We start from the raw sequence: 26,277 nt of genomic DNA, 5'->3' as shown, positions 1-26,277 counted from the left end.
AGTGACATCTAACTAAGATGAACAAAAAGATTGGCCTCATAAATAGGGTGCAGTACACTATTAGTGACAGAACAGAGTAATCATTATGAATTATAGTCTTTTTACAAGTTGTCTCTGACAGTGATGGATTTTTGAGGGGTTCACTAGATGAAGCAGCACTTCTTGGACGCAGTATTTGGGGACTGTAAAAGTTCTTATTGATTGACACTGTTTACCAAAGATGATCCGTTCTTAGTTTGTGCAGGGTATGTGTGTACATGGGCACGCTTTGAAACAGGTTGTGTGCACTCTTGGGATAAGGTGTAGGAAGGGTGAGGAGGTAGAAGTCAAGAGTCACTGCCTCTATTTTCAGATGGGTTTTTATGGTTTCTTTGAGGCAGCAAGTAGAGGGAAAATCAATCTGATAAGGGCTAAAAGCATATCGAAAGTGTAGAATAAGCACGGGATGAGTTGGAAGACTGTGAAGGCAGAGCAAGAGTTAAGGGGGATGCTCCCGGCTGTCATATTCACTGAGCTTGTGGGCTGGTCAGAGGCTCCTAAGTGGAATTGTTTCTGTGTTTATACTGGATTGAACATACACTGGAAAGGTAAAGCCTGAGGGGTCTGTCTCATCATGTGTCGTGTCGTTAAACTCACAGAGACCTAGGAAAGAGTTGCAAGTGTTAAACTGAGGAAGAGTTTTAGAAGTGAACAGTATTTTCCTTCTGCCTGGCATTTTTGTGTGTGTAGAAAAGTCATGCAAGGCAGGCAGGCATATGTTTCTCCTATGAGGCAAGGATGTTTTACAAAGGACTAAAGAGGGACTGCTGAGAGGAAAATAGCCAGCTTTAGATAAAGCACTATAACAAAGGCTCTAGTTTTATATATCATGGTGTCCATTAAAGCTTAATAGGGAAGAGTCCATTGAACCTGGCTGGGTATGTGTTATTCATGGGAAGGATAAACATTTAAGAGCGTGCAAAAAACTCAGAAATCAGGAGGACATGATGGTTCAGCTTTTGAAAAGGCTTTACAGTGAGGATTTTGTTTTCATCTCCCATGGATCTCTGTGCAAGGTAGAGGAGAGTAAGCTAAGAATGTTTGGAGCATATCAACGCGGGGATCCCAGGGGGTTAAAAGCATGCTAGTAAAATAAAAGTGGTCTGCTTCTGCTTCTCAGAAGTGTTCTATTTTACACATACTACTGAGAAGCTGACAAAGGAAGTGATTCTGATACTTTGTTCAGTCTGATAAACTGGCACAGTATACACAGTCTTAGAACATTTTTTATACTGTTTTTGACTTCCAGTTCAATAAACAAGCTTTGAGGTCTGTGCCTGTGTTTGTTTTTTTAAATAAAGTTCCCAATTATGGGGGTTAACATGCGAAGGTGGAAAGGACAGCTTTCATTGTGAGCAGTGATAGGGGGCCAGGTCTACTTTCTGTTCTTTTGGCAAAATAAGGGTTAACTTGTAACGGGCTGGGGGTGGTGGTGAATGAATTATTCAGCATTTAGCTTATCATTCTGCATTTTAGTTTCCGTTCTTTGGTGCTCTGGAACTTGCTGAGAGAGGTAGAGTGGGTAAGGGGAGGCAGGGGTTGTGATACTTTGCATACACATCCCTGTCATTGTTCTGCCTGAAGAGACAGGGCTGGGTTCAAGGCCACATGTGCTCCTGTCATCATCCACATTTCTGCTCCAAGTGCAATCCGGAGTGTCAGCTCTCCATCTGTCTCTGCCTGGCAGGCGCACGCGCCCAGCACCCTGCCTCGGGCTATGCCGCCCCAGCCCCTTCTGACGGCCCTCCTCTCTCTGCCGGTGCCCATTCCAGAACAGGAGGCATGAGCCCTGAGCACGCTTGCTCTTAGGAGAGAGCCACTTTCTGTGTGTTCGTTGGATTCAGGGATGCCTGGTGAGTTAGCCCTGCTCCGCTTTCTCTCTGTGGTTTTGAAATGAAGAAAGCTTACTTTTTATTATGCTTGGAAAAATACCTTCTGCCCCACGGTGAGCTGTATTTTACGTGGGCAGGCAGAGGCTGGGGGTGACAGAGGTGAGATGTGGAAAGCGGCATGAAATGAGCCCTCAAAAATCTCGGTACAGGGGTACAGGGTGTGGAACCCTTGCTTTTAAAATGTGGGAGGTGTGTTTTAAAGGCTGAGGGCAAGTACAGCCACATATATGTTTGCCAGAGCAATTTTACTTGAGGGATTTAGCTAAAGTAAGAAGTATTGTTTCTGTTCTGGATTTTGTGACTGTCATCTGTACCTTGTATCCTGGGCATTTCATCTGTGGAGAGAGTTTACAGATTATGGTGGAATACTGGGATAAGGTCTCTTTAAAAAGCTGTTCATGTCAGAGAAAGTGAAGGAAGCTTTAGGGACTACAAATTATTTCAGTCTTATCCTAAATCACAGTCCTTAGATATCATCAGGCAAATAATCGAAATCGGTTAATTAAAAATAAAAAGTCTGCTGAATTACTGAAGCTGTTGTGGTCCTGGAAATTTAGTGTATGTTTGTTTCCTCTGAAAAATATTATCTTTGGAGCCTAGGGTGTTTCTGTGATTGTTGCCAGTGAAGGCTCTGCTTATGGAGAGAGAAGCTTGGTAGAAGCCTGGTGGGGAGAGGGTGTTTCTGCTTTCTCAAGAACTACATGGATTGCCCTTTACCTACTTTGAGTAGCCTATCTCAGAAAAAAAAGGGCAGATAGAGATCCTCCAGCTGGCTGATATGTGCAGATTTTTTGGGTAGGACAGGCAGAAGAGGCTGTACTTGGTCACAGAGTTTGTACACCTCACAGATGGTGTTTTGAAACATTATCTGCCAGTTTTCTGCAACCACAGTTGTGTGTAGGTATCACCAGTTGTTTGAAGAATGTTTTTCCCTTTAGGATGTGTCTTGTAGTCCTCATCATTATTGATATATGTGCAGAAAGGACGGATTTGTGGCAGAACTGCACCTTTTTCATTAGTTTAGTAGACAAGGGATGTGTGTAGCTGAAATATGGGGAAAATCAATTTACAAAAAGACAATGACTGAGGTCTCTGAAAGGTCATTTTAACTCTTTAAGCGATCATCTTGATTTATATGCACCATGCAGCTAAAGATGTAATGTGCATTGGGTATGTGATGTGGAATCTGTGTGAAAAAGTGCTTGTGTTTTTTATTTAGCCAGAGTATTGTAGTATCGTTTTATCTGATTTTTATGTCATCAGTCAAATCTAATTTGTTTTTATGCTCTTAATTAATATGTGTTAAATGATCTGATTTATTAGTGTTTTGTAGAGTCTATATTTTGTTTTGGTAAAACAAAACCCTATAATAACCCAAAGCCATTTGTGAATGATAATAAGTGAAAGAGATTAGTTAGGACCCTTGCTATCCCATGCTGGTTACATGATTTTAAAGTATTCTTCAAAGCATCCTTATTTAAAATGCATTGAACTATATTTAAGGTTTTAGAATCATTGATAAGTGTGTTTTAGTGTTGTCGTTAATACATGACTGGTTCTAAAGCAGTAACCTGAAGTGTGGGCAATGTTTCTCACTGCCTCTTGCTCATCAACTGTGTTAGAAAACCTTGTACTTTGATGCAGAGAACATATTAACAGCTGTGACTATGAGCTTGTGTCAGAATGGCGATACTTGAGCGGTTCTGACACTTGGCTATTTTTGATACCCATCTGCACTTTTTAACCACTACTGTCGGATGGACTACCTCTTAATATATTTTTAGCATATTTTAGTCCATATATATATACTTATATTAATGGACAGTTTTTACCATCTGGGACAGATTTTATATTTTTAAGTAAGACATTATGTGTGGAAGACTAAAAGGATGTGTTTCCGGTAATTTGATATTGTCACTGTTTCTTTCTTAAATTTGACTAAGTGTTTATATATCAACAATTATTATTATTATTATTATTATTATGATCTTTTTTCCGTAGGTCAGGTATCAGAATTGGATCCTGGTTGTTCCAAACTTGATGTAACAATTCTCAGATGTAGGACCTTTTTCATAAAAATGGGGGATCCCTGGAAACAGATGTGCACAAACTCATTCAAAGACATACTAATCTGTGGGGATGGGTAGGTAAAGTCTTAGTTTCAGGGTTTCTATAACTATGTCAGTTAATAAAAAAAAAAAAGCACTTTAGCTCTTGATAGCATACTATTTCAAAAGGAACCATGAAAAGTCAAAGGAGGCCATGCATGCTTTAAAGAAACAGATTAAACTGTTTTGATGATTTAACGCAATATAAGGAAATATCATTTCACTGCCTGTCACTTCGGAACAACTAGATCCTTGTGTTTAAGGAAAGAAAAATGTTTTCTTATGAGAAGGCTAGGAGACGTTTGGCATTGTAGTATTTCAGGAGGAGATGGCTCTAAGCTTTCTGATACATTTATATTTTTATCAATCTTTGTATAGTATTAGTAAAGAACATATGTTGACCTACAAAATGCTTTCAGGACTGTTTCCTTAAAAGGACAATAAGTGAGCACAGTCTGCGTAGCCCAGAAATAGTGCTGTTCTTTCAGAAGATGGCTAGTATTAGGTCAGACCACCCTTTCTCAATGGTCCTGCTCTCCAGATGTGACTGGAACTTTTTCTTAAGTTCAAGTTTCCAAAAAAAAAAAAAAAAGATTTGTTTTCAAAATCTGGTTTTACTTAAGACATCTCCATCCTGGAGTGCATTTCATAAATTGCCCACATATTTTTCTTAGCAGAGAACTTAACTGGCTGTAATTTTTAACACATGGCCACATCATGTGATATTTTCAAAACACTTACACGTAGCTTTAAGAAGGTCCCTGCAGAAATGATCCATCCTCTCACAGCCAGCCTTTTTTTTTAACAGCATATCTGCATTTTCCATTTAGTAGAGCTATATATTATTAGCTTACATTTTTGGGTAGTAAAACAGTGCATTGCTGATTGTAAAACATGGACTTTATTATCTGCTGAAAATTGATTTGGCATTTATAGCCACTGTGTACTAGACTGTTTTTCTGTTTTTAACATCAATGCTTGCAAGTGATGATTTGTGTAAAAAACAGAAATGAAATTGCCATGGACAGACAACTGTTAGTGTCCCTAGTAACTGAACATTTGGATAATGCACCTGGTTATTATTTTTTTTATAGATGCATCTAAGTGCTATTATACAAGAACATGAAACACAACAGTCCATTCACTGTCACTCTATTTTTACCTTGCAAGTTGATTTGCCATTGTGTTAGGCTAACTCTTTGCTGTATCAAACAAGCCTTCTGCCAGCTATTAAAGACAACTATACCAGCAGCAAATACCCAATTATAAATGTAGACTGTGCAGACATTACTTTTTTGAAACAGACATTTAGAAGTTCCAGCTTCTCTTCAAACCCTGGCCCCAGTTCCCTTTTTCTTTTTAAATTATTTTCTGTTAATATTTCTGAGTATTTGACCTTTCAGGTCTGTATATTTTAAATAATACTTGGAAACTTTTACAAGGTATCTTCTTCTGTAGTTAATAGTTTATTGAAAAAGAAAAGCATTTAATCTGTTTTTTGGGGGAGTGGCTATAATTTTGGACATTTTCATAAGACAACTAGTTTATTGTTATTTCTTAAAATAAGCATTTGCTTAGTAGGCATTATATAGTCCAGAAATGTTTAGTAACTTTCATCACTACACTGATATTTGATGTTTGCAAGGGAGATACTGTAATAACAATATTCTGAACAGACTATTTTTTTTTTTTTAATTAATTAATTAATTTATTTTTGGCTGTGTTGGGTCTTCGTTTCTGTGCGAGGGCTTTCTCTAGTTGTGGCAAGCGGGGGCCACTCCTCATCGCGGTGCGCGGGCCTCTCACCATCGTGGCCTCTCCTGTTGCGGAGCACAGGCTCCAGATGCGCAGGCTCAGTAGTTGTGGCTCACGGGCCTAGTTGCTCCGCGGCATGTGGGATCTTCCCAGAGCAGGGCTCGAACCCGTGTCTCCTGCATTAGCAGGCAGATTCTCAACCACTGCGCCACCAGGGAAGCCCTGAACAGACTTTTGAATCATCAAAGGAACAAATACATTTTAGAGTCTGGAAGACTGATCTTGAAAGTGCCTTCAGTTTACAGATGTTGAAACTGAGGATGAAACTGAGGATCATAGAAGTTAAGTGACTTGCTCAGGTGATTTATTAAAGTAAGAAGATTCACCCTCTTTACCATGCTGCTTCTAAATCTCATATACACCCTACACTCACTCACATTACCATATTAGTGTCAATCGTACTTTGTTGTCTTTTATATTCTACCCTGGATTGCTCTTACCATATGCTTTCTCCCCTCCTACTCCATGACTGCAGAGCTATGTGGGAGAAAATTCTGTAACAGTAATCACTTGGCCTGTGGCAAAAGCATGCCATCAAATTTATCTTATAATTGTTTGGAAATTAGAGAGCCTGAATGTGGTTAATTACCTGAGTATTAAGCAGATCGAATAATCTGCTTAGTAAGGCTGTGACAACTGTAAGGTTACTGTAATAAGGAAATTCAGGTAGCAGACCTATGTGGGTTGCTGAAAAATCTACCAGGGACTAAATAACTATGGTTCAGTCTCTCCATGCCATGCACTCCAGGAGTTTTGAGTTCTAGTGCTCCAGGCAGTGAAATAAACAGCAATTATGATATGGAATAACAAGAGCCTGGAGACAGGTAAAGGAACCCAGAGGCAGGTAGTACCTAACTGGATTAGAAGTCAAGGACAGAGCCGGAAGGGTGGGCAGTGGGCTTATTGGAAAGCCTTGCCTGTCTCCTACTTCTTCAGATTGGATCTCTGTTAATGTAACTTGACATTTTTTAGTTTGTTGTTCTTATACTGAGGATAGGACATTGATTTTTGTTTATTAAATTTTAATATCTGTGTTTGACAGTGGGTATAGTATTTCTTGAAAGCAATTTCTTTGTGTACAGTTGTGGTTCTTTGGTAGCTAACAGTATCTAGTGGAATAAGTCATTAACGTAAATGACTCATAACTTGAGAACAATAGGATTTCACACCTGACCAAGAAGCAGGTTTATCTGGCTGGCTTTCTCAAACAGCTGTTTGCATTAATTAATATTAATGTAAATGTACTTTCTGAGAATGTCTAGCTTAATTATGTTTTTCAACCCATAGAGTTCCAATCAAAGGAATCGGGATATCCTTTTAATCTCAAAGGGAGTATGTAACTGCCATCTCCGAACAGAATAAATCTGATAGTATAGTATAAGCCTTTTATTGAAAGCCTATACATGCCAGGCCTCAAGGCTAGGCACCTTATATACTTTCTAATCCTCACTACAGTTCTGCAAAGGGTTTCTGTGACCATGTGATCTATTGGAAACCTGAAGATCAGATAAATTAAGCATTTTCCCTCGAGGACACACAGATATCTTTAAATGTTAGAGATGGGATTCTCTGGTTTGTCAGCTGATTTTGGATTCCTTTTTTGTTCTTTTTAAGGAGGGGTGAGTCTGATGGCTTGATGAGAGGATGGTTTGTAATGGAAGCTAGATGGAAACATTTAAAGGGAGATGTTTGAATTTGAAGTAGAGTAGCATAGAAGGTGGAGTTCTCTGTGCTGAAAAATAAAAATGGAAAAGCATTAGCCTCAGTCATCAAGAATGATCTTGGGTAAAGCAGGTTAGCAAGGTAGTTATTTCTCTGTGTATTTCTACTTCTCTTGAGAGAGTACAATGGGAGTAATAGGCACTGGGGGACTAATGTCATTATTTTGAAAAGTCTAATAGAAATTGTAAATTTACTCCCTGAAAAAGCTGTATAGGTTAACTAAGATATCACCTTTCTAGGCTTTTGGAATGAGGTAATCTTGGCTATCTTTTGTTGATCAGAACCTCAGATGGATGATTTTCTATGTTTTGGATTATAGTAGAAAACTGGAAATCAAATGATGTATTCAACACATTGGCAGACAAAACTGTTAAACACTGTGTGGTTAAAAAAATATCAGATCTCTTGGTAGTGAGACTGCTGGGTACCCATGGTTCTGCCCCAGGAGGTTCTAGGCAGGCAGAATGTGTTTCCAGAAGATGAGCACGGGTTGTAGGAAAGCAGATTATCTTTTTTCACCATGCCCCTCCCCCTCTAAAAAAAGCAGTTGATTTTTAAATTGTGGGCTGTTTTCTCTAGAAGATTTCACTTCTGTTTTCCACATTTCCCTTTTAAAGGCTAAGTGATAAGTGCAGTCTGTAAAAAGTCTCACTTTATTAGAGGGATTCTTTTAATTCTGTGTGGTTTGTTAACATCATACAGTGTACTTTGATGCTCATGCAAGAAAGTAAATTTGAAAGTACCGATGAGAACATGATACTGTAAAGAGTTTGGTCTTAAGACCTATGTAATTAGACAGGCAGAAATGCTCTTTAGGAAGAAGGGATATTTAAGGGTGTCTTTATCATGTGTTTATGGCTTTAACAAGAGTCCTAAAGAGTTTGTCCAAATAAACAGACCATTCTTAATAATCTGGGATGATTTTGATGGGGTGCTAAGTTATTTAGAACTTTGGGAAAGACAATTGTGCTTCTGAGCATATCATTACTTTACATTTGAACTTTGCACAATTTAACTTCACTGCCTTCCTTTGGACTTGTTTGGTTTAATGATTCTCAGGTTATTGGGAGGAAAATGCATAATAAAATTTGAGGGTTCTGTGGTAACAATTTATATATTATTTCATTTGAAATGCTTAACATGTGTTCTGACAAAGATATGACTGGAACAAAGAAGGGCCTTGATTCTGACACTTTCCATGTGAGATGGGCATTGTTTCCTCTTTAAAATGGTTCTATCTGAACCTATATACTCAGCACTTAAGGCAACACATCATTTGAAAGGTCTGTTAACATTTATTTTTTTCTTTCTTTCTGCTCTAGCATTAGTTGTATTTGTACAGCCTAGAGACAGGAAAATATTAAAGGAATCAAAATGAAGATTTTTGTCCTTAGAAAACACTTTATTTTCTTCCAGACTTTCTGGAATGTTCTTAATCATTGGTTTATAAAATACAGAGTGACAGAAACCAGAGGTAAAACTCAACTTCTTAATTACCCAGGCATTCTCTTATATACCAGTGTTTGCTTGCTGAGCGTGAAATAGCCAAAAAAATGGTAAATGTAGATGTGATCAAGCTTTCAAAACTTTTTCAAGTTTTTGTACAATTTAGGAGTCTTTCTAAAGAACTTTGCTGAAAGGAAGAGTTACCTGTTATTATTTATTCGCTACATAGAGGAATATCATTCTGGCTTTTTTTTTTTGGTCCCAATTTTTTTTTTTTTTAACTTTTTTTTTAAAAAAAATTAATTAATTAATTTATGGCTGTGTTGGGTCTTCGTTTCTGTGCGAGGGCTTTCTCTAGTTGTGGCAAGTGGGGGCCACTCTTCATCGCGGTGCACGGACCTCTCATTATCGCGGCCTCTCTTGTTGTGGAGCACAGGCTCCAGACGCGCAGGCTCAGTAATTGTGGCTCACGGGCCCAGCTGCTCCGCAGCATGTGGGATCTTCCCAGACCAGGGCTCGAACCTGCGTCCCCTGCATTGGCAGGCAGACTCTCAACCACTGCGCCACCAGGGAAGCCCTGGTCCCAATTTTTAATACATCTTATTACTTTTTTTTTAAATGCACTCCTTTAGGAGTCTGAAGAACTGGTTAAAATCTCTGGATCTGCTACTTACCCCCTGTTGTTTTGGGCAAGTAATTTAATTTTGCTGGTGAAGAATATCTTTCTTCTCATATCTTCTACTCATATCTTCTGTGGGTAAAGCATATCCGTGTGATGTTAATACACCTTTTGCTAAAACTTCTTGGAGAATTGAACCATTTTGTAGTGTTTTCCAGAGAGCAGAAGGGTATCTCTTTAAGCTACAAAGTTGCTTCTGTTTATTTGTTTAAAATTTCTGTACATGTTGGTCAGTTATTTTGAATGGCCCTGTTCTTTATACTTAGCTATGTTCTTAATCAGTTTGTGCTGAATATGTTTTATCTTTTGCTCTATGACTTGGATTTATATTATAAACCATTAATATATTGTGTTTTATGAGGCCATCTATCAAAGAACACAGGGCATTAGGAATGTCAATTACTGGGTGTGGGTCAAGGTTCTTCCACTTAGTGGTGTGACCAGGAGCAAGTAAGTCATTTTACTATCTGCCTGAGCTTCACTTTCTTTGCCACAGAAACAATTATTCTGTCTTGCCGACTTTTGCTTCACAATACGGTGGGTGGTAATAATGATTGTAAACATGCTGTGTCTCCCTAAAAAGCAGAGTTTACATGCAAGCAGTAATTATTAAAGGCAGACGGTGACACTCTCTGGACTTAAAAATAGGGGACAGCGTTTGAATCACGCAAAAGGGCTCTAGCCTGTTGTGCTTGGTGAGTTTTGTCTATATTTGATGGGATTTTCTGAGTTTTGTCTACACTTGATAGAATTTTCTCTCTTTTCTTTCTTCTGCCCAACCCCTTCCTGTTCATGTGCCCACACTTTTACCCATTCCAGCAATTTGCTAACTTGGAAACCATATAACCAAACTTAGAATGGCGAGTAAAATAATAAAGTGCATGCTTAAGTGAAAACTTGAGAAGCCCATCTTGTTTTGTTTTTGCTTTTTTCCCCCCAGATATTAATAAGTGGCAATTTTAATTTGTGGCGTCATTTTAGGTGGCTGAGACCTTTCCCTCCTTACTGATTTTCATTTCTCTTGGTAGGAGATATTGCTAGAGAGTTGAATTCTGTCTAACCTTTTATGTATCCCAAGATACAGACTCCCCATTGTTTAAAATAATAGACATTTTAAGTGTCATCAGCTTTTCTTGATAAAGCTGCCATTTATATTAAGATCTTGATTTCCTAGTTCTGATAATTCCATTCCAGGCTATCTGTGAGGTTGGCATGTAGTAGGCAATCAGCAAATGTTTGCTTAATGAATAAGTGAGGATGAGAGGTGGACTGGGATTCACAGAGATTTTAAAGGAAAGAAATAATGCATAAAGCATGTTAATTATGAGGGGAAAAATTAAGAAGTAAATCTTATAAAATTTTTGGTAAATGGTGTTGAATAATCAAGCATTTTCTTTGAGTTAAGGAAAAATAATACATTAAATTTTTTGGCCATACAGGTTTCTTGGCAGCTAGCTGCATATTAGTTAATTGCATATTGCATGTATTATAAATCTGGTAGTTTATCATGATAATATTTACTAGAAGTATGATACAATATATAACACTTAAGAAAAACACTTTCTGACAGAATTGCTGAAATTAGAAGCAAAGCCCAGGGCTTTTGACATTTGTAATATTTGGGGAAATTAGCGCTCCCTCTACCTGGGCACTTGCATGTAGTTTGGGAGGATGGGTGTAAGGTGTCAGTGTTCCAGCAGACATATTGACTAAGATTCTAGCAAAAGACAAATATTAACAAAATATTTTCATGTTTTCACTTACAGAGTACATTCCATCAACAGTTTCTTCTACCAATAATCTTAGATGAGTAGCAGTTTGATAGGCTGATAAAATTTATCCTAAAGACTCCAGAGAGATTGCTAAAATAATTCATTCAGTGCCTGATACGTAATTTCTTGGAAAACATACAATTTCTTATAATAGTGAAACTTTCTTTAAATATTTTTGTCCTCTTATGTTTCAACATACACATTGAATCCTTTGAAAGGGATAGGAGGGCAGGTTTGAGTTTCAGAGAATATCATTCATTACCTTGTATACCTTGGAAGAATAATCTTGCTAATTTGACACATATTTGGTAAGTACTTCTCTTAATTTGTGCCTTTAAAAAATTTATAGAAGGTCAGTGTAGCTTATCAACTGAGTGGCTCTGTTTTTACAAGGATATTGCTGATACTCTGCATGGATTACAGACTTTCCAAGGGTCATTGGAGCACTTTGGAAACATGGTGTAGAATGATGTAATTAAGTGGTTCTTAAAGTGGGGTGCATGGGCCAGCAGTACCAGCATCAACCAGGAACTTAATTGGAAATGCATATTTTCTGCCCTTCTTCAAACTTAATCAGAAACTCTGGGGGTAGCCCAGTAATCTATGTTTGAACAAGCTCTCAGAGGATTCTGAAGCATATTTAAATTTGAGAATCACTGTTGTAAATCGTCGTTTTTCTGTCTCCTTGTGTAGTCTAGAGAAAATACCCCCCCTTTTTTTTTTTTTAATCATGGAGGTCCCAATGAATGGAAATCAAGGCAATTTATTTGTTTTAAATGATGTATTTAAAAAAAATAAAACTCAATAAAAATAAAAAAATAAAAAACTCAGAAAAAACCCCACAATAAATAAACTCAAGAAATTACAAATAATGTGTTTGTTCAGAGCCTTGGTTTCTAATAGCATATTTGGATGCCCACACATTATAGCTAAATTGAATGAGATAGTTAAGAGAAGGTACATTTCAACCCAATTCTGTGGTGTTGTTTATTCTGATAGTTACTTTTAAAGAAGTGAGTCTATTTCATTGCACTCAGGCACCATTTATTATACCCTTGTCTTGTTTTGAGGCCACCTTCTGATTATTCAAAATTTTGAGTTTAGCTTGATCATCTTTAGAGAATATTTAGATAGACCTCAGTTTCACAGTAATATCAGGTAATTCAGAAAGTTTAGATATATAAAAGTATTCTTTTTATTTTTCTCTGTGTTGAACATAAATAAGGATTCAGTGTCATTACAGATGTTTCATCAGTAGTGTCTGGAGAAGATTTAGGTCTTACATCTCCTGTATCTGCTGTTCTCTTTTGTGCTTGGTGCAACTTCAGTAAACGTAGTCTGACACGCTTTGTGGCCTTTGCCTCCTGTGATAAAATAGATTGAAATGATTCCTGACACCATCTGGTGAAGAGGAGCAGCCCTGGAGGACTGTGCTTTGAGAGAAAGTAACTGAATGCTAAGAAATGTGGAAGTCTAGGGACACAGGCAAAGGATTTTTTTTTTTTTTTAAAGAGCATGAACATTAATACATCTTCTTGAGGTTTGATGGGACATGTACTGCCTACTGCCCCATCTGGTGCTTATGATAGCATGGCATATTAGCATGCTGCAAGTTCATAATGTATTCAGGGGGAGGAAACGTCCCTTGCATACCAATTGAGGCATCCTCTCTTTCAGAACTGCTTTTGAATTTCAATGATGTTTATATCTTCCAAGCCTTGACCAAAGCGAGCATTTCTGCTCTAAGGAATAACATGAGTGAGTGAGATTGTGTGTGTGTGTTCGTGTTCTCTCCTATTCCCTCATTAATTTATCTTCCTCCCTCTTTTCTTGATGAAATTATAAGTAGTTATTAATATTATGTTTTATGACTTTTAATGCTTTCTGTTTTGAAACCATGTAATACTTTGTTATTATTTCACTTATGGCACTTAAAACATTTTGCCTTGTGAAATTGTGTAGTTGTCCCCTTGTAGATTGAACACTTTTTTTAAGGGTCAGGCCTGTATCTAATTATGTATGTGTCTCCATGGCACCTAGAGTTCACTCATCCATTTAAAAAATATATATTTACTGAGCTCACACTGTGGGTGTGACACTGTCGTAGGTACTGAGTAAGACTGGTGGGTCTGTTTTCATCTCAGGGCATTTGTATTTTAGTTGGGAGGAGACAAACAATAAACAGAGAAACAGATACATCTCCGAGATAATTTCAGATAGGGATAAGTACAATTAAAAAACAGGCTAGGGTTTCCCTGGTGGCACAGTGGTTAAGAATCCACCTGCCAATGCAGGGGACACAGGTTCGAGCCCTGGTCCAGGAAGATCCCACATGCTGCAGAGCAGCCAAGCCCATGCGCCACAACTACTGAGCCTGCGCTCTAGAGCCTTTGAGCCACGACTACTGAAGCCCTCGTGCCTAGAGCCCGTGCTCTGCAACAAGAGAAGCCACCGCAGTGAGAATCCCGTGCACCCGAATGAAGAGTAGCCCCCGCTCGCTGCAACTAGAGAAAAGCCCGCGCACAGCAGCGAAGACCCAACGCTGCCGAAAATAAATAAATTTATTAAAAAAAACAAACAAACAAAAAACAGGCTAGAGGGAGGGTGGGTGAGTGGGGCCACTTATTTAGATTGGATTGTCAAGGAAGTCACCTTTAAGGAGGTAATATTTTTGTGGAGACCTGAAGGATCTGAAGAGTTAGTGGCAGAGGAACAGAAAGTTCAGAAGCCTTGAGGTGAAAATATGATCGGCATTTTCAAAGGTAGTTCGAGCCGAGTTCAGGGGTTAGCCCATTGCTAGGAGTTGGGATTTTATTCTAAATGTGTCAGAAGCCATCAAAAGTGACATGGTCTTAAAGGATAACTTGAACTGCTATATGTCATGTTCTTAGTAGGCACTAAATAACTATCAGAGGAATGAGATGAGCCTTTAAATACATGGAGGCACTCTGTTGAATTGGAATTAGCATGAATTTTAGAATCAGAATAAACATCTCTTGGATTCTGACCTTGATGTTTGACTTTGAGCAATTTTTTAACCTTTTTTAGCTCATGTCTTCTCATCTGTTGAAAGGGAAAATTAGTACCTAAAATCATAGTATTATTGTGAGAATTAAGTGAGGTAATTCACTTAAAAGACCTAGCACAGGGCCCAGTTAATAACAGGAGCCTGATCTACCAGCGACACACACTGATCATAATAAAACATCAGGATGGTTTCGAGGAATATTTAAACAGTTGGCAGCATCTTGTTGGGAATCCTTTTCTGGTACTGTTGTCTTCTTTTTCTTTTTTAATAAATTTATTTATTTATTTATTTATTTATTTATGGCTGTGTTGGGTCTTCGTTTCTGTGCGAGGGCTTTCTCCAGTTGCGGCGAGCAGGGGCCTCTCTTCATCGCGGTGCGCGGGCCTCTCACTGTCGTGGCCTCTCCCGTTGCGGAGCACAAGCTGCAGACGCGCAAGCTCAGTAGTTGTGGCTCACGGGCTTAGTTGCTCCGCGGCATGTGGGATCCTCCCACACCAGGGCTCGAACCCGTGTCCTCTGCACTGGCAGGCAGACCCCCAACCACTGCGCCACCAGGGAAGCCCTGTTGTCTTCTTAATAAAACATTGTTAACATATTGCCAGGGTGGTAGTGTGCAGCATCTGCAGTCTCTTGCTCTTGATCTAGAATTATGTAAGGAAGGAAACTCAAGGAATTCTATGGCAAAGTCCATGCCCAGTGAAAGAACCTGGGATTGAAAAAAAAAATTTTTCTTAGCCAGAGTTTATCTCAGTGAACTTGAAAATTTTTTACAAGTAACACTCTGTTTTTTTGTTTGTTTGTTTTTTGGGTTTTTTTTGAGAAATTTTAACCTGAGGAAGTCAAATTGCCTTCTGAATTGGAGTGAAAATTGTGGTTATATGAAGGATATTGTAAAAAGAGTTTTAATTCATAAAGCAGTAACTTTATTAGTTAGTTGCATAGTTATTAGATATAAACTTTTTGAAAGGAATTTTTAATGCACTCAAGTGGAGAAAATAAGGCACTCCATAGTTTTTGCATGCATGATGCATTTAATTGCAAGAAACTATTCTGTGATTATTTTCATTTAGTCTGTGAGGCAGTGTTTAGGTTGTCAAACTTTCTGTAGAAGAATTGTGGGGTTGGGGGGCGGGGGCAGATGTTGCTGATGGTTGAATGTCTAAAGAGAGTTCCAAGTTACTATTGTCTTAGACATAATCTTATCAAATATATGGATTAGTTGAGTTCTTTAAACTCGCTCCCCACTTTTACAATCATGTATTTGTTTTTGGCTAGAGGTTCTCCGCTCCTCCATCAGTAGACTTTTTTTTATTATATCCATTCCCCTGCCACCCAACAGTCAGGAAAACAAATAATGCTTAAGGAATGTGGAGGGGGAGGTAGTGTGCACTTAACGCGATTCTTGAAATGTTTTTTGATGTCCTACAGAACTGTACAGAGCTGTTGACAGCTGCATGTTGTGTGAGAGGAGTCACATTTATTGCTGCTGAATTCTGGCTGGAGTGTAAGAAGAAGGGTGGGAAGGTAGAAGAGCCGTAGAAGTTTGGGAGGCGGAATCACAGTTCAGAATCCGGCAGCTGGCTGTTGGCTCCTAAGATTGATCATTTTCCTTAGTTAAGCACCAGTTGGATTCTTAACAACAGCATCTTTCAGAAGTGATGGGTTTGCAAGGCTTCAGGAAAATTCAGAGGGGATCATTTCCTCACTGAGAAATAGCCTTACAGACACTTTGTAGGCCATCCCAAATGTTGTCTGTTCAGCACCCTGCTTGCATACTCATCCTACCCTGCAGGATGCCATGAATACAGATACTTGCGTCATATTTGTTTTCCTCTAGAAAGAGAGGAGAAAGAAAAGCTGGCTGATCAGGTGAGATAGGCACATACATTAGTAAGTGTTGGGTCTAGCAGACAGGAGCCTGACACGTAGAACCTGCGTGGTGCAGTGCCACATCTGACCTAGGTCCCATGCCTCCTCATTTTAGTTTGTTTGGTTTACAAGATATAATATTACAAACGACACTACTGGATGTCTCCTCTCTTGTCTACTAAGGACAGTGACCATATCTTGGATAATGGGATAATCCCCCAGTTTGTGATTATTTTCAGTTACTTTGCAAGGGTGACCTTTATTTTTGACCAATTTCTCTCACTTGCTTTTTTTTTTGGTTTCTAATAGTAGAAACAGTCAGCACACCTCAAAACTTGTTTCCTTAGAACATATTTAAAGATACTGCGCACAGTCTATCTAGTTAAAACGAACGTCTCACCTTCAAAAGACCAGGCTGGGTGTCAGATCTGTGCTTTGTTCTCTCTGTTGGTCCGTCCGTTTTTCTCTTTCTTCCTGCCTCCATTCCTCCCTCCTTCCTTCCACAACACGCTTTACAGAGGTTATAATATTTCTAGGGATTTAACCCATAACAAGCTTCAGTCATGCTAAAGTCATATTGCACACACAGTGTCTGGATAACAATTTGCTCTATTTTCCCCCAGTTTAAGAATGAAGGAAGGGCAGGGCCTAGACATCATTTACTGACACTTCATAAATTTTGACAAAATCAGAATTTCTTGAAGATCTGAAAAAAACTATATTTTATGTTCATTTAAGCAATCAATATATTACAATTAATTATAAATGTTTACATTTCAAGTTACTTGTTTATTAGAAGTATATCAGTTGAATTGGTTCATTTGGTGAGCTAAACACTTGGCAACAAATATAACTTGGCACATGCTGACCCTTGATGTGTCTCCTTTCTGTTGTAAACTTTTGCATGTAGGCAGGTGTGTAGCAGATGCTGGAGGAAGTGGGTGAATAGATAAAATGGGTGTGGCATCCTTTGCTCTAGTGAAACCTCCGAGGCACTTTTGGGACAAATTGTTTGAGGTCAAGGACTCTTTTATTGTCTTTTATTCCTTTTTTACCCATAGAGCCTAGCACAGTGTTTTATACATAATATGGGTGATCAGTGTCTCATAAAAATAACCTGTAACTCAATCATAACAGTTCTATGATTGATAAATTCATTTAATCAGTTGTGTAGCAAGTATTGATTGAGCTCTCTTAATATCTGCTACACCATTTTCTAGCCCCTGGGGATGAGTCAGTGAATAAAGCACGCTCAATTCCTTGCCCTCATAGAACCTAATTCCAGTGTATGGGTAGGTGTGGGGGTGGGAGGGCAGGAGTGGACAATAAATGATAAACATAAAACATAAGCGAATTCTGTAGTATGTTCGAAGATGATAATTACAAAAAAAATTGGGCAGGATAAGAAAGGTCCTTAGGACTGTTAGGGCAAGGGGTCAGCTTGCAGTTTTAATTTGGGTGGTTGAAATGGGCCTCTTTGAGAAGGGATTTTTGAACAGAGATTTCATGTGGCTATATGGGGGGAGAACATAAAAGTGGAGAGGTGGAAAGGCTGGAGTGTGGCCTGAATCATTTCAGGGACAGGAAGGAGGCAGCCATCGTGGCTTGGTTGGACCTGGGTGAGGATGGATGTGCACTGGGAGATCAGACTCAGAGAGGTGGCAGGGAGAGGGAAGGGGAGACCATGTGTTTCTTTTTAGGCCATTAAGGACTTTCCTGTCTAACAGATTGAACACTCATCCCAGGTAACCTCTGTCCAGCACCTCTGCATGATGCCATAACATCAGGTATTTAACAGTGTCTCAATCTGAAGACCTCATTGTGCCTCGAATTCCTATTATTGATTATTCTCTGCATCATGCAGATTATTTTACTATCATCGGTATTCAGTCCAGTTTGTTTGCTTTCTGGTTCTTTGTATTGCAGGGTGAGTCCTTTAAGCTAAGCACCACTCTATAGAGTGCTAGTCAAGGCTGCATGTTCAGTCTGCTTTTGGGTCTTGACTGCTGTTCTCTAGTACTTTTAAACCCATTTTGGGTGTGATGTGCTGAGGGACAGGCATTTGCCAAAGGTAAACGAACAGTTGAGCTGGAGTAATATTAAAAATCTTTGTGTAAAAAAATGTGTTTGCATACAGGGAAATTATTTGCTACTCTTATTATAAGCTACGGTTTAGAATCTCCTTCCACATTTCTCTTTTTTAAAATTTTTTAATTCTTTTAATTTTTGGCCGTGCCACGCGGCTTGCAGGATCTTAGTTCCCTGACCAGGGATCAAACCTGTGCCCTCGGCAGTGAAAGTGTAGAGTCCTAACCACTGGGCTGCCAGGGAATTCCCTTTATTTTGGTTTTTGTTTTCTTTTCTTCATAACGAACAGTCCCCATGTTGAGGTCTGTTATGCAGCCTCCCTACTGCCCTTGAAATGGGTTTCACTGGTACAGGTTACCCTGGCATCATCTTTTAGCATATGAGAAGTCAACTGTGCAGAAAAACTCATTTCTTTCTTCTTTCAAGGCAGAGACAGTCTGGAATGATACATGAATGGACATAAGGTATCGACGAAATATTTGTGTCCTCTGGGAGAACACAGGCCACAGTGTAGACTTCCTGTGTAGCAGTAATGTCAGTTTAATTATCTGAATAATTTCCTTGGACCCACTTAAAATTTCTGACTTCTATGAGGTTGCTGCCCCATCTCAAAGTAGCTGAGTTGTAGTGGCTTCATAGGCATCATCTCAAAGTATAACTGAGTTTTAGTGGCTGCACATTAGAGAGGATTCATTTTAATGTGAAAAATATTTAGCTACTGACTCTGGGAAGGACTTGTGCAAAGCACTGCAGGGGTTTCAGAGAGAGGACATAGTCCCAGCACTGAAGGAACTTGAAGTCTAGCAGGGGATGTAAAGTTGAGATAATGGTTGCCATGGAAATTGAGAGCCAGGAAAGTGGAGATTAATTGGGAAGAAATTGCAAGAGGCAGTGAGGGCCCAGATCAGCATGGTAGGAATTTAAATGCACCAAGGAGTTGGAGTCTATGGGAGAGGAGTTCATTGAATTCGTACTGTTATTTGGGAGAAAACGAGGAGCAGAATCAAGAATGCTGCTGACATTTTGAGCCTGGGTAACTGGCAAGATGACTGTGCCTCAGTGGAAATAAGAAAGTCAGGAGGAAGAAGTGGTTCTGTGGAAAGGCTGATCTTACTGATGTGTTGAGTTTGAGACTCTTATAATAATAGAAGCCATTCTGCAGACAGTTGGAAATGTGGGAGGGTAGCTTGGGTGAGGAACTAAGTCCTGAGATAGAAATTGAAGTGGAAAAAATTAAATTGTATGTGACTATAAGGGGTAGACAATTTTGAGAAAATGGAAAATACTGGATTAATGTTTTATTCAAAATTGTGACTATGCATAAATTCCAGTTTTGAAATTAACTTTTATATTCTTTTATTTGTATTTTATACCTTTATTTCCCATGTTTTTGATAGCATTTATATTTCTTTTAGTTATATCAGAGCTATGCTCACATCTCATAATTATGAATACCCTATCTAGGCTCCACATTTCACTACTTTCTGATACTTATATCCTGTACATAGTTTTCTCATTGTGGAACTCGTTGACTCTAGAGTATCCTTATTTGAACCAACATGGTTTCTGGGTGGAGGGTAATACAATGCTTAAGAGCTTGGGTTTTGCAGTCAAACAAATCTGGGTGTGATTTCCTCATCTGACCTCCATTTACTTGCTCTGTGTGCCTTAGTTTGCTCATCTGGTTCTCTTAAGTATTAAATGAAATCATGAAAAATTATTTCAACACACGTTGCCCCCCTCCACTCCTGCCCAAAAAATGGTTGCTGAAGTAGTAGTAATGATGATAATGATAGCAATAATATTTATTCTATCTAAACCTCATTAGATGTATCCAAATCCTGCTTCCGTATGTTGCAGACGTGGGTATAGGAAGTAGAACGAGGTCCTTCCGTGGAACATGAGTTTGCTGGTTACTCAGGCCACCTCTTCATAGTACTCATTTTATCATCTCTTGAAAAGACGGATCATGACACAGACTGACTTACACCCTCTTGGTCCTGTTTAGACATTTTTTTCATGGATGCTGCTTCTGGTGTGGCGTTGACTTCTTCCCAACTGCCTTTCTGTGAGACCTTGTAGAACTCACATTGGTTTTCTCATTCACAACATGTGAATACAGCCAACTATCAGTTACCGCCTGTTTATTCAGAGCGAATTGATTTTGACCTTTCTCTCCCACTGCCTCCCTTTTGCCCACATCACTGCTAATTAATTTCTGCACAAGAGAATGAGCAAGAGCAGTGATAAAACATAAAATTAAGGTTAGTTAATGTTGGTTCATGAGGATTTTTGAGAGCAGGCAGAGCTTTGGCTGAGTTTTCATTTATGTATGCCATTCCTGACTCGTTACCATGAATAGTAAGAACTGGCAATTGTATCAAACAAATAAGCATTATCTGATAGAGAATTTAGAAATTTTAGGATAAATTCAACTGAAGGTATTACGATTTTTAATACCATCTTCCCAAAGTTCTAAGGACAATGTGACTGAAAATTTTCACATATGCCATCTTTTTTTTTTTTTTTTTTTTAATTAATTAATTAATTAATTTGTGGCTGCATTGGGTCTTCGTTGCTGCGTGAGGGCTTTCTCTAGTTGCGGCGAGAGGGGGCTACCCTTCATTGCAGTGTGCGGGCTTCTCATTGCAGGGGCTTCTCTTGTTGCGGAGCACGGGCTCTAGGCATATGGGCTTCAGTAGTTGTAGCATGCGGGCTCAGTAGTTGTGCCTCGTGGGCTTTAGAGCACAGGCTCAGTAGTTGTGGCGCACGGGCTTAGTTGCTCCACAGCATGTGAGATCTTCCCGGACCAGGGCTGGAGCCTGTGTCCCTTGCATTGACAGGTGAATTCTTAACCACTGAGGCACCAGGGAAGCCCCACATATGCCATCTTTAATGTAACATCTTATATGTTTGCTACTATAAAAAATATAAAATAGTCGTGCTACTTTTTATTTCATTTATTTAAAAATTTTATTGTGCATTTATTAAATTTTATGAGATAATAATGTTTCTTACAGTTTTGTGACAGCCTGCTAGAACCTAGTTTGTTTGTTTGTTTGTTTGTTTTCTTTTAGTAGATTTTCCTTGCTTGCTAATACTAGGGCTCAAAGAGGAAAAAGAACTTAGTGTTTCTTTTTAGGAAGGGATTTCATAAACTTGGTTTAGGGACATTAGAGGATATTTTAGCTACTCTTAGATAATGGATGTCAATTTTCTTAAAATTATTTTCAATTGAATAAATTTAACTTTTTTAGGGAAACTTTTTTGGGAGGAGGGGGCAGGATGCTCTATAATCAGGCTAGCAAAGAGGTCTGAGAAATTTGTGTGGATTAGAATTCCTCCTTAGGAAGAGTCCTCCTCCGTACTCACCCTTCATTTTTTATGACAAATAAGAAATATGTCTTCTGGGACTTACCTGGTGGCGCGTAGTTAAGAATCTGCCTGCCCATGGGTTTGAGCCCTGGGCTGGGAAGATTCCACATGCTGCGGAGCAACTAAGCCCGTGCACCCCAACTACTGAGTCTGCGCTCTAGAGGCCCCGAGCTACAGCTACTGAGCCCGAGTGCCACAACTACTGAAGCCTGCGTGCCTAGAGCCCATGCTCCGCAACAAAGAGAAGCCACTGCAACGAGAAGCCTGCACACTGCATCTAAGAGTAGCCCCCGCTCGCCACAACTAGAGGAAGCCCATGCGCAGCAATGAAGACCCAACACAGCCATAAAGAAAGAAAGAAAGAAAGAAGAAAGAAATATGTCTTCTAGTGAGAGAAATGAGAAATGGGAGAGACTGAGGTCTGGGTGAATTATCTGGATATGAACAAATAGGGACACAAGGGAAAGGAATAAGAACCCACAATTCTGAATGAAAATATAGTTGTTTGCTAAATTTTCTCTTTCTAACTCACATGCTGAATCCAAAGATGTAGCTTTGGACAGTAAAATAATGAAATACGACATAGTCTTCCTGTGAGAATGCTGTGTTTGTTTCATGAGCAGGTGCTTACCTTTTCACTTCGTGTGAGTGTGAGTGTATCAGTCAATATCTGATTCTGAGTATTGCAGTAATAGCTGCCATTTATTTAGTGTTTGAGTAGTTCTAGACATTGTGTAAGTGCTTCACATTCATATTTTCTCATTTAATCCTCAAAATCACCTACTGAGGCAGTTGCTAGGACCACCCATATCTTAAGGTGAGGAAATAAAGATTCACAGATCAAGGAATTTGCCCAGGTTAGGAGGTGTATCTAGGATTCCTTTCAAGGCCTGCTGATATACAACCCACGCTCCTAGTTACCTGTCTGTACTGTTCCCAATGTGTCATCACCGTATCATAGGCAGCAGGCACTTTACCTGCATATACTAAAACCATAGAATTTTTACAGTTGAAAGAAATCTTAAAGAACCACACCTTCGTTTTATAGAAAAAAATATATATATATTAGGCACAGAGTTTTAAATAATCTTTTATTTGGCCAGCCAGTCGGCCAGCAAATATTTACTGAGCATTTACTATGTGTCAAGTAGTAAATAAGCCAAACATAGCCCGTGCCTTCCTAGATCCCTGGTGGCCTTTATTTATGTATTTGATGGTGGGTTATTGGGGCGGGGGGGGGCGCTAGTAGTATAGTATAGTAGCTGAATCAGGAGCGTGGGCCCTGAAATCATACTCCTTGGCTTTGAATCCTGTTCACTAGCTACAGGACAATGGGCAAATTGATTAATCTTTTTAAGGCTCACTTTTTCCATCTGTACAATGGTAATATTAATAACATTCACAGCACTGGCCTATTGTGAAAATTAAATGAGTTAACATATGTAAAGCATTTAGCAAGGTACCTGGCACTTGGTAAATGCTCAATAAATATAATTGCTATTAAGATATTTTGACAGTAATAGTACTGATATTTCTCCCAAGCAAGGAGGACACACATAAAGTTATTTACAATAAGATGTGTGTTGTGTTATGACAGGGGAAGGAGCAGAGAGCTTTGGAGTGCAGAGAGCCAGACCTTCTAACTCCCAGTTGGTTCAGGGCAGGGTCTAATGTAGAAATGCTATTTTCTTTCTCACCTTCTATGATTTTCTTTTTTTAACTTGATGACTTTCTTTCCTTTGCTGTCCTAAATCCTAGTGTTTTTGACTTACAGCAGTTTGCCATCAAATGTTTATTCAGAGCCAGCTACTAAGCATTTACTTACTAGGCTCTGTGCAGAATGCTGGGGTGGAATAATCAATAGGATGTGGGCCTAGTCTTCTAAGGAATGTATGTGTATGTGTGCATAGTATACACACCTGGACACACACTTGCAAGCACAACAATTGGATGATGCTAAGTTCTCTAATAGATATATGCAAAGTAGAGCCTAAAGAAGGAAGTGATCATCTCTCTCTAATTTGAATGTGGAACAAGGGTAATGAGGGAAGCCTTCATGGAAGAGGTGGCGTTTCTTCTGTGTCTTGAAAGATCACAAGCTTCTTGTTGCCAGAGGACATTTTAAATATAGGGAAGAACATAAAACAGGAATGCTAAGGCATGAACCAGCATGGCTAGAGCTTACAGCATGAGGAAGTATCAGAAGTAGACATCTGTCTTATAGGTTGGAGTGGCAGAAAGGAAAGTAACTGGAGGCTTTTAAGCAGAGGGATCATATTGTTGGGTTGAATGTTCATATCACTTTGGAAGTGATGTAGAAGGTAAATTGAAGAAGATGAAATCTGCAGTCTGCTTGGTGAGATAGGATGATGATTGGCTTCAGTATCAGTGAAAAAGAGAAGGAGGCTGGGAGCAGCAGGCTCTAGGGGTACTAACTAGAGAGAACCAAAGGGCTCTAATACATCGGTTGGATGTGGAGCCAGGGACTGGGGAGTCGTGGTGTCTAGGATGACTCTGAATTCTTATTTGGACAACTGATCGCCATCAACCAGAATAGTGAATAATTCATCGATAGAGCATTAACTTTCAGGTTTATCTGTTATATGACTGCTGAGATATTCCATAGGGAGCTAGATCACAGGTTTGTTGAGTAGAGATGTGTATACTGGAAATCTTGATTTGAAGTCAGAGGTGATAGCTAAAACCTTTGGAATGGAGGCAAATGTATGGTGTGAAGAGAGAAAAGCCTCGAAAAGAACCCTGGTGACTACCAGGGCATCTGAGAGTCAGGTCTCATTAAAATCAGGGGGGCAAAGAGTTTCATGGAGGGAGTGGTCTAGAGTGTGAAATGCTGCAGAGGGACCAGGAGTTAATTGGGAGGGGCTAGATTGCCTTTTGGATTTGGCCATCTGGAAGGAATATATCAATAGTTACCAGTAAACCTCTGTCCCTTTGTTGGAGCTTGTTTGTGGTGCGTTTCAAAGTTGATGGAAGAGATGATGTAGACAGAGCCAGTGAGGTCTACCCTTCAGAAGCCTGCCAGTGGAAGGATGGAGGGAACACCATCTACATGGAGAGAGGGGTTGGTTTGTTCTTGGTGGGAGAGATTTGAGCATGCCTAGGTTCTAGGAAGGAAGAGGTAGAGTCAGACAAGCTCAAGTTAAGGAGAGGGTGGCATGATTGGTAGAGTGAAGCCTCTAGAGACAGAAGTTGCCTCTTCTGAAACTCAAGATTCAGGTGCAGAGAAGCAGGAGTTCTGAGGGTGAGGTTTGCAGGGCTTTATGCCTGATAACCTCACTTTATTTGCTTAAATAGGGCATGAGGTTATCAGAATTTGGCTGGAGGATTGAGGCAAGTCAAATGATGTCTTCAAGATTAATTAATGCACCCTCATTTTTTACTGTCTTTCTTGTCTCGTCTTGTCTGGGGCTCAACCAGGCTGGACACGCTCAGGCTCATTTAATCTGGAAAGCCTTCTTCATTTTCTCTGTCCCATTCAGCTTTTCCTCTTTGCTTTATCACACCGCCCATCTAACCTTGACCTTAGCATGAACTCATGGTTATTAACCCTCCCTTTGTGTTTCTGGTTCATGACCCCTCCCTGTTTCTTTTCTTACTGGTTTTATAACTAGTTCACATTCTACTGTTGCCCCTTTGAAAGTTAGAATTCTGTCTTTAAAATTTTGTTTTAGCAGGTCTTTTGTAGTAATTCTGTGCCAGACACTGTGCTGGGGCTGGGATTCTGGGGTGGGAGCCCACTAAACTCCAAGGAAAAGGATGTAAAAGAATTTTGAGTTTTCCAAGTATGTGAAGGAAACAAAGGGGCACAAAAACCTGCTTGAGATTGGATGGCCAGGGAAGGATTGATGCCCTCAGGAGGTGACATTGATGCTGAAAATAGAAAAGGTGAAAATGAGCTGACCATTTGTAGAGGGGAGAAGGAAAAATAGTAACTTTCTAGTATTTATCATATTCATAAATAGATGTTCCATAGACATTGGATTATATCCTTCAATATGTAACTGCCTAGAACTGTTTGTGATACTGTCCTGTCCTTCCCACTGATACTTCCTTGGTTCCTGAAGGCCCTATAAAACAGGAATTCCCCCCGCCCCGCCGTGAGTGGCAGGGGAGCTGCCGCTCCCCATTTCTCCATGACCGCCTGAACCATGCCTCCCCACCCCCCGCCTCACCATGGAAAAATTGTTTTCCACAAAACCGGTCCCTGGTGCCAAAAAGGTTGGCTACTGCTGCTATAAAAGACCTATAACAGCTTATCCTTCAAATTAAGGTAGAGAAGGACCATGTTTGTTTGTTAAAGGGTTAGGTGTTACTGAGCACTCAGTAATGTGTTCAGGGCGGGGCAGAAGAGAGGAACAAGATAAATTCCCTCCATTCAATTGCATGGTGTTTCTTTCTGCATTTCCTCTACCCTTCCCCCTGC

General features: G+C 39.5%; 1 protein-coding gene across 4 annotated transcripts in view; it reads left to right on the top strand.

The window, feature by feature from the left end:
- RUNX1T1 (RUNX1 partner transcriptional co-repressor 1) overlaps positions 1–26,277 on the top strand; it is a 138,137-nt gene that overhangs the window by 37,015 nt on the left and 74,845 nt on the right. Inside the window, exon 1 of one of the 4 annotated variants that reach the window (XM_068525422.1) lies at positions 1,618–1,892. The exons of the other annotated variants lie outside the window; for them this stretch is intronic. Coding sequence (XP_068381523.1) covers positions 1,886–1,892 — 7 coding nt within the window. The 5' untranslated portion in view covers positions 1,618–1,885. Of the gene's footprint in view, positions 1–1,617; positions 1,893–26,277 lie in introns of those variants that run through there. 4 annotated transcript variants of the gene reach the window in all.

The sequence above is a fragment of the Eschrichtius robustus genome, chromosome 17, assembly GCF_028021215.1.
Source record: "Eschrichtius robustus isolate mEscRob2 chromosome 17, mEscRob2.pri, whole genome shotgun sequence".
NCBI classification, from domain to species: Eukaryota; Metazoa; Chordata; class Mammalia; order Artiodactyla; family Eschrichtiidae; genus Eschrichtius; species Eschrichtius robustus.
Note: the sequence above shows the minus strand (reverse complement) of the source record. Positions and strands in the feature narration are given on the sequence as shown.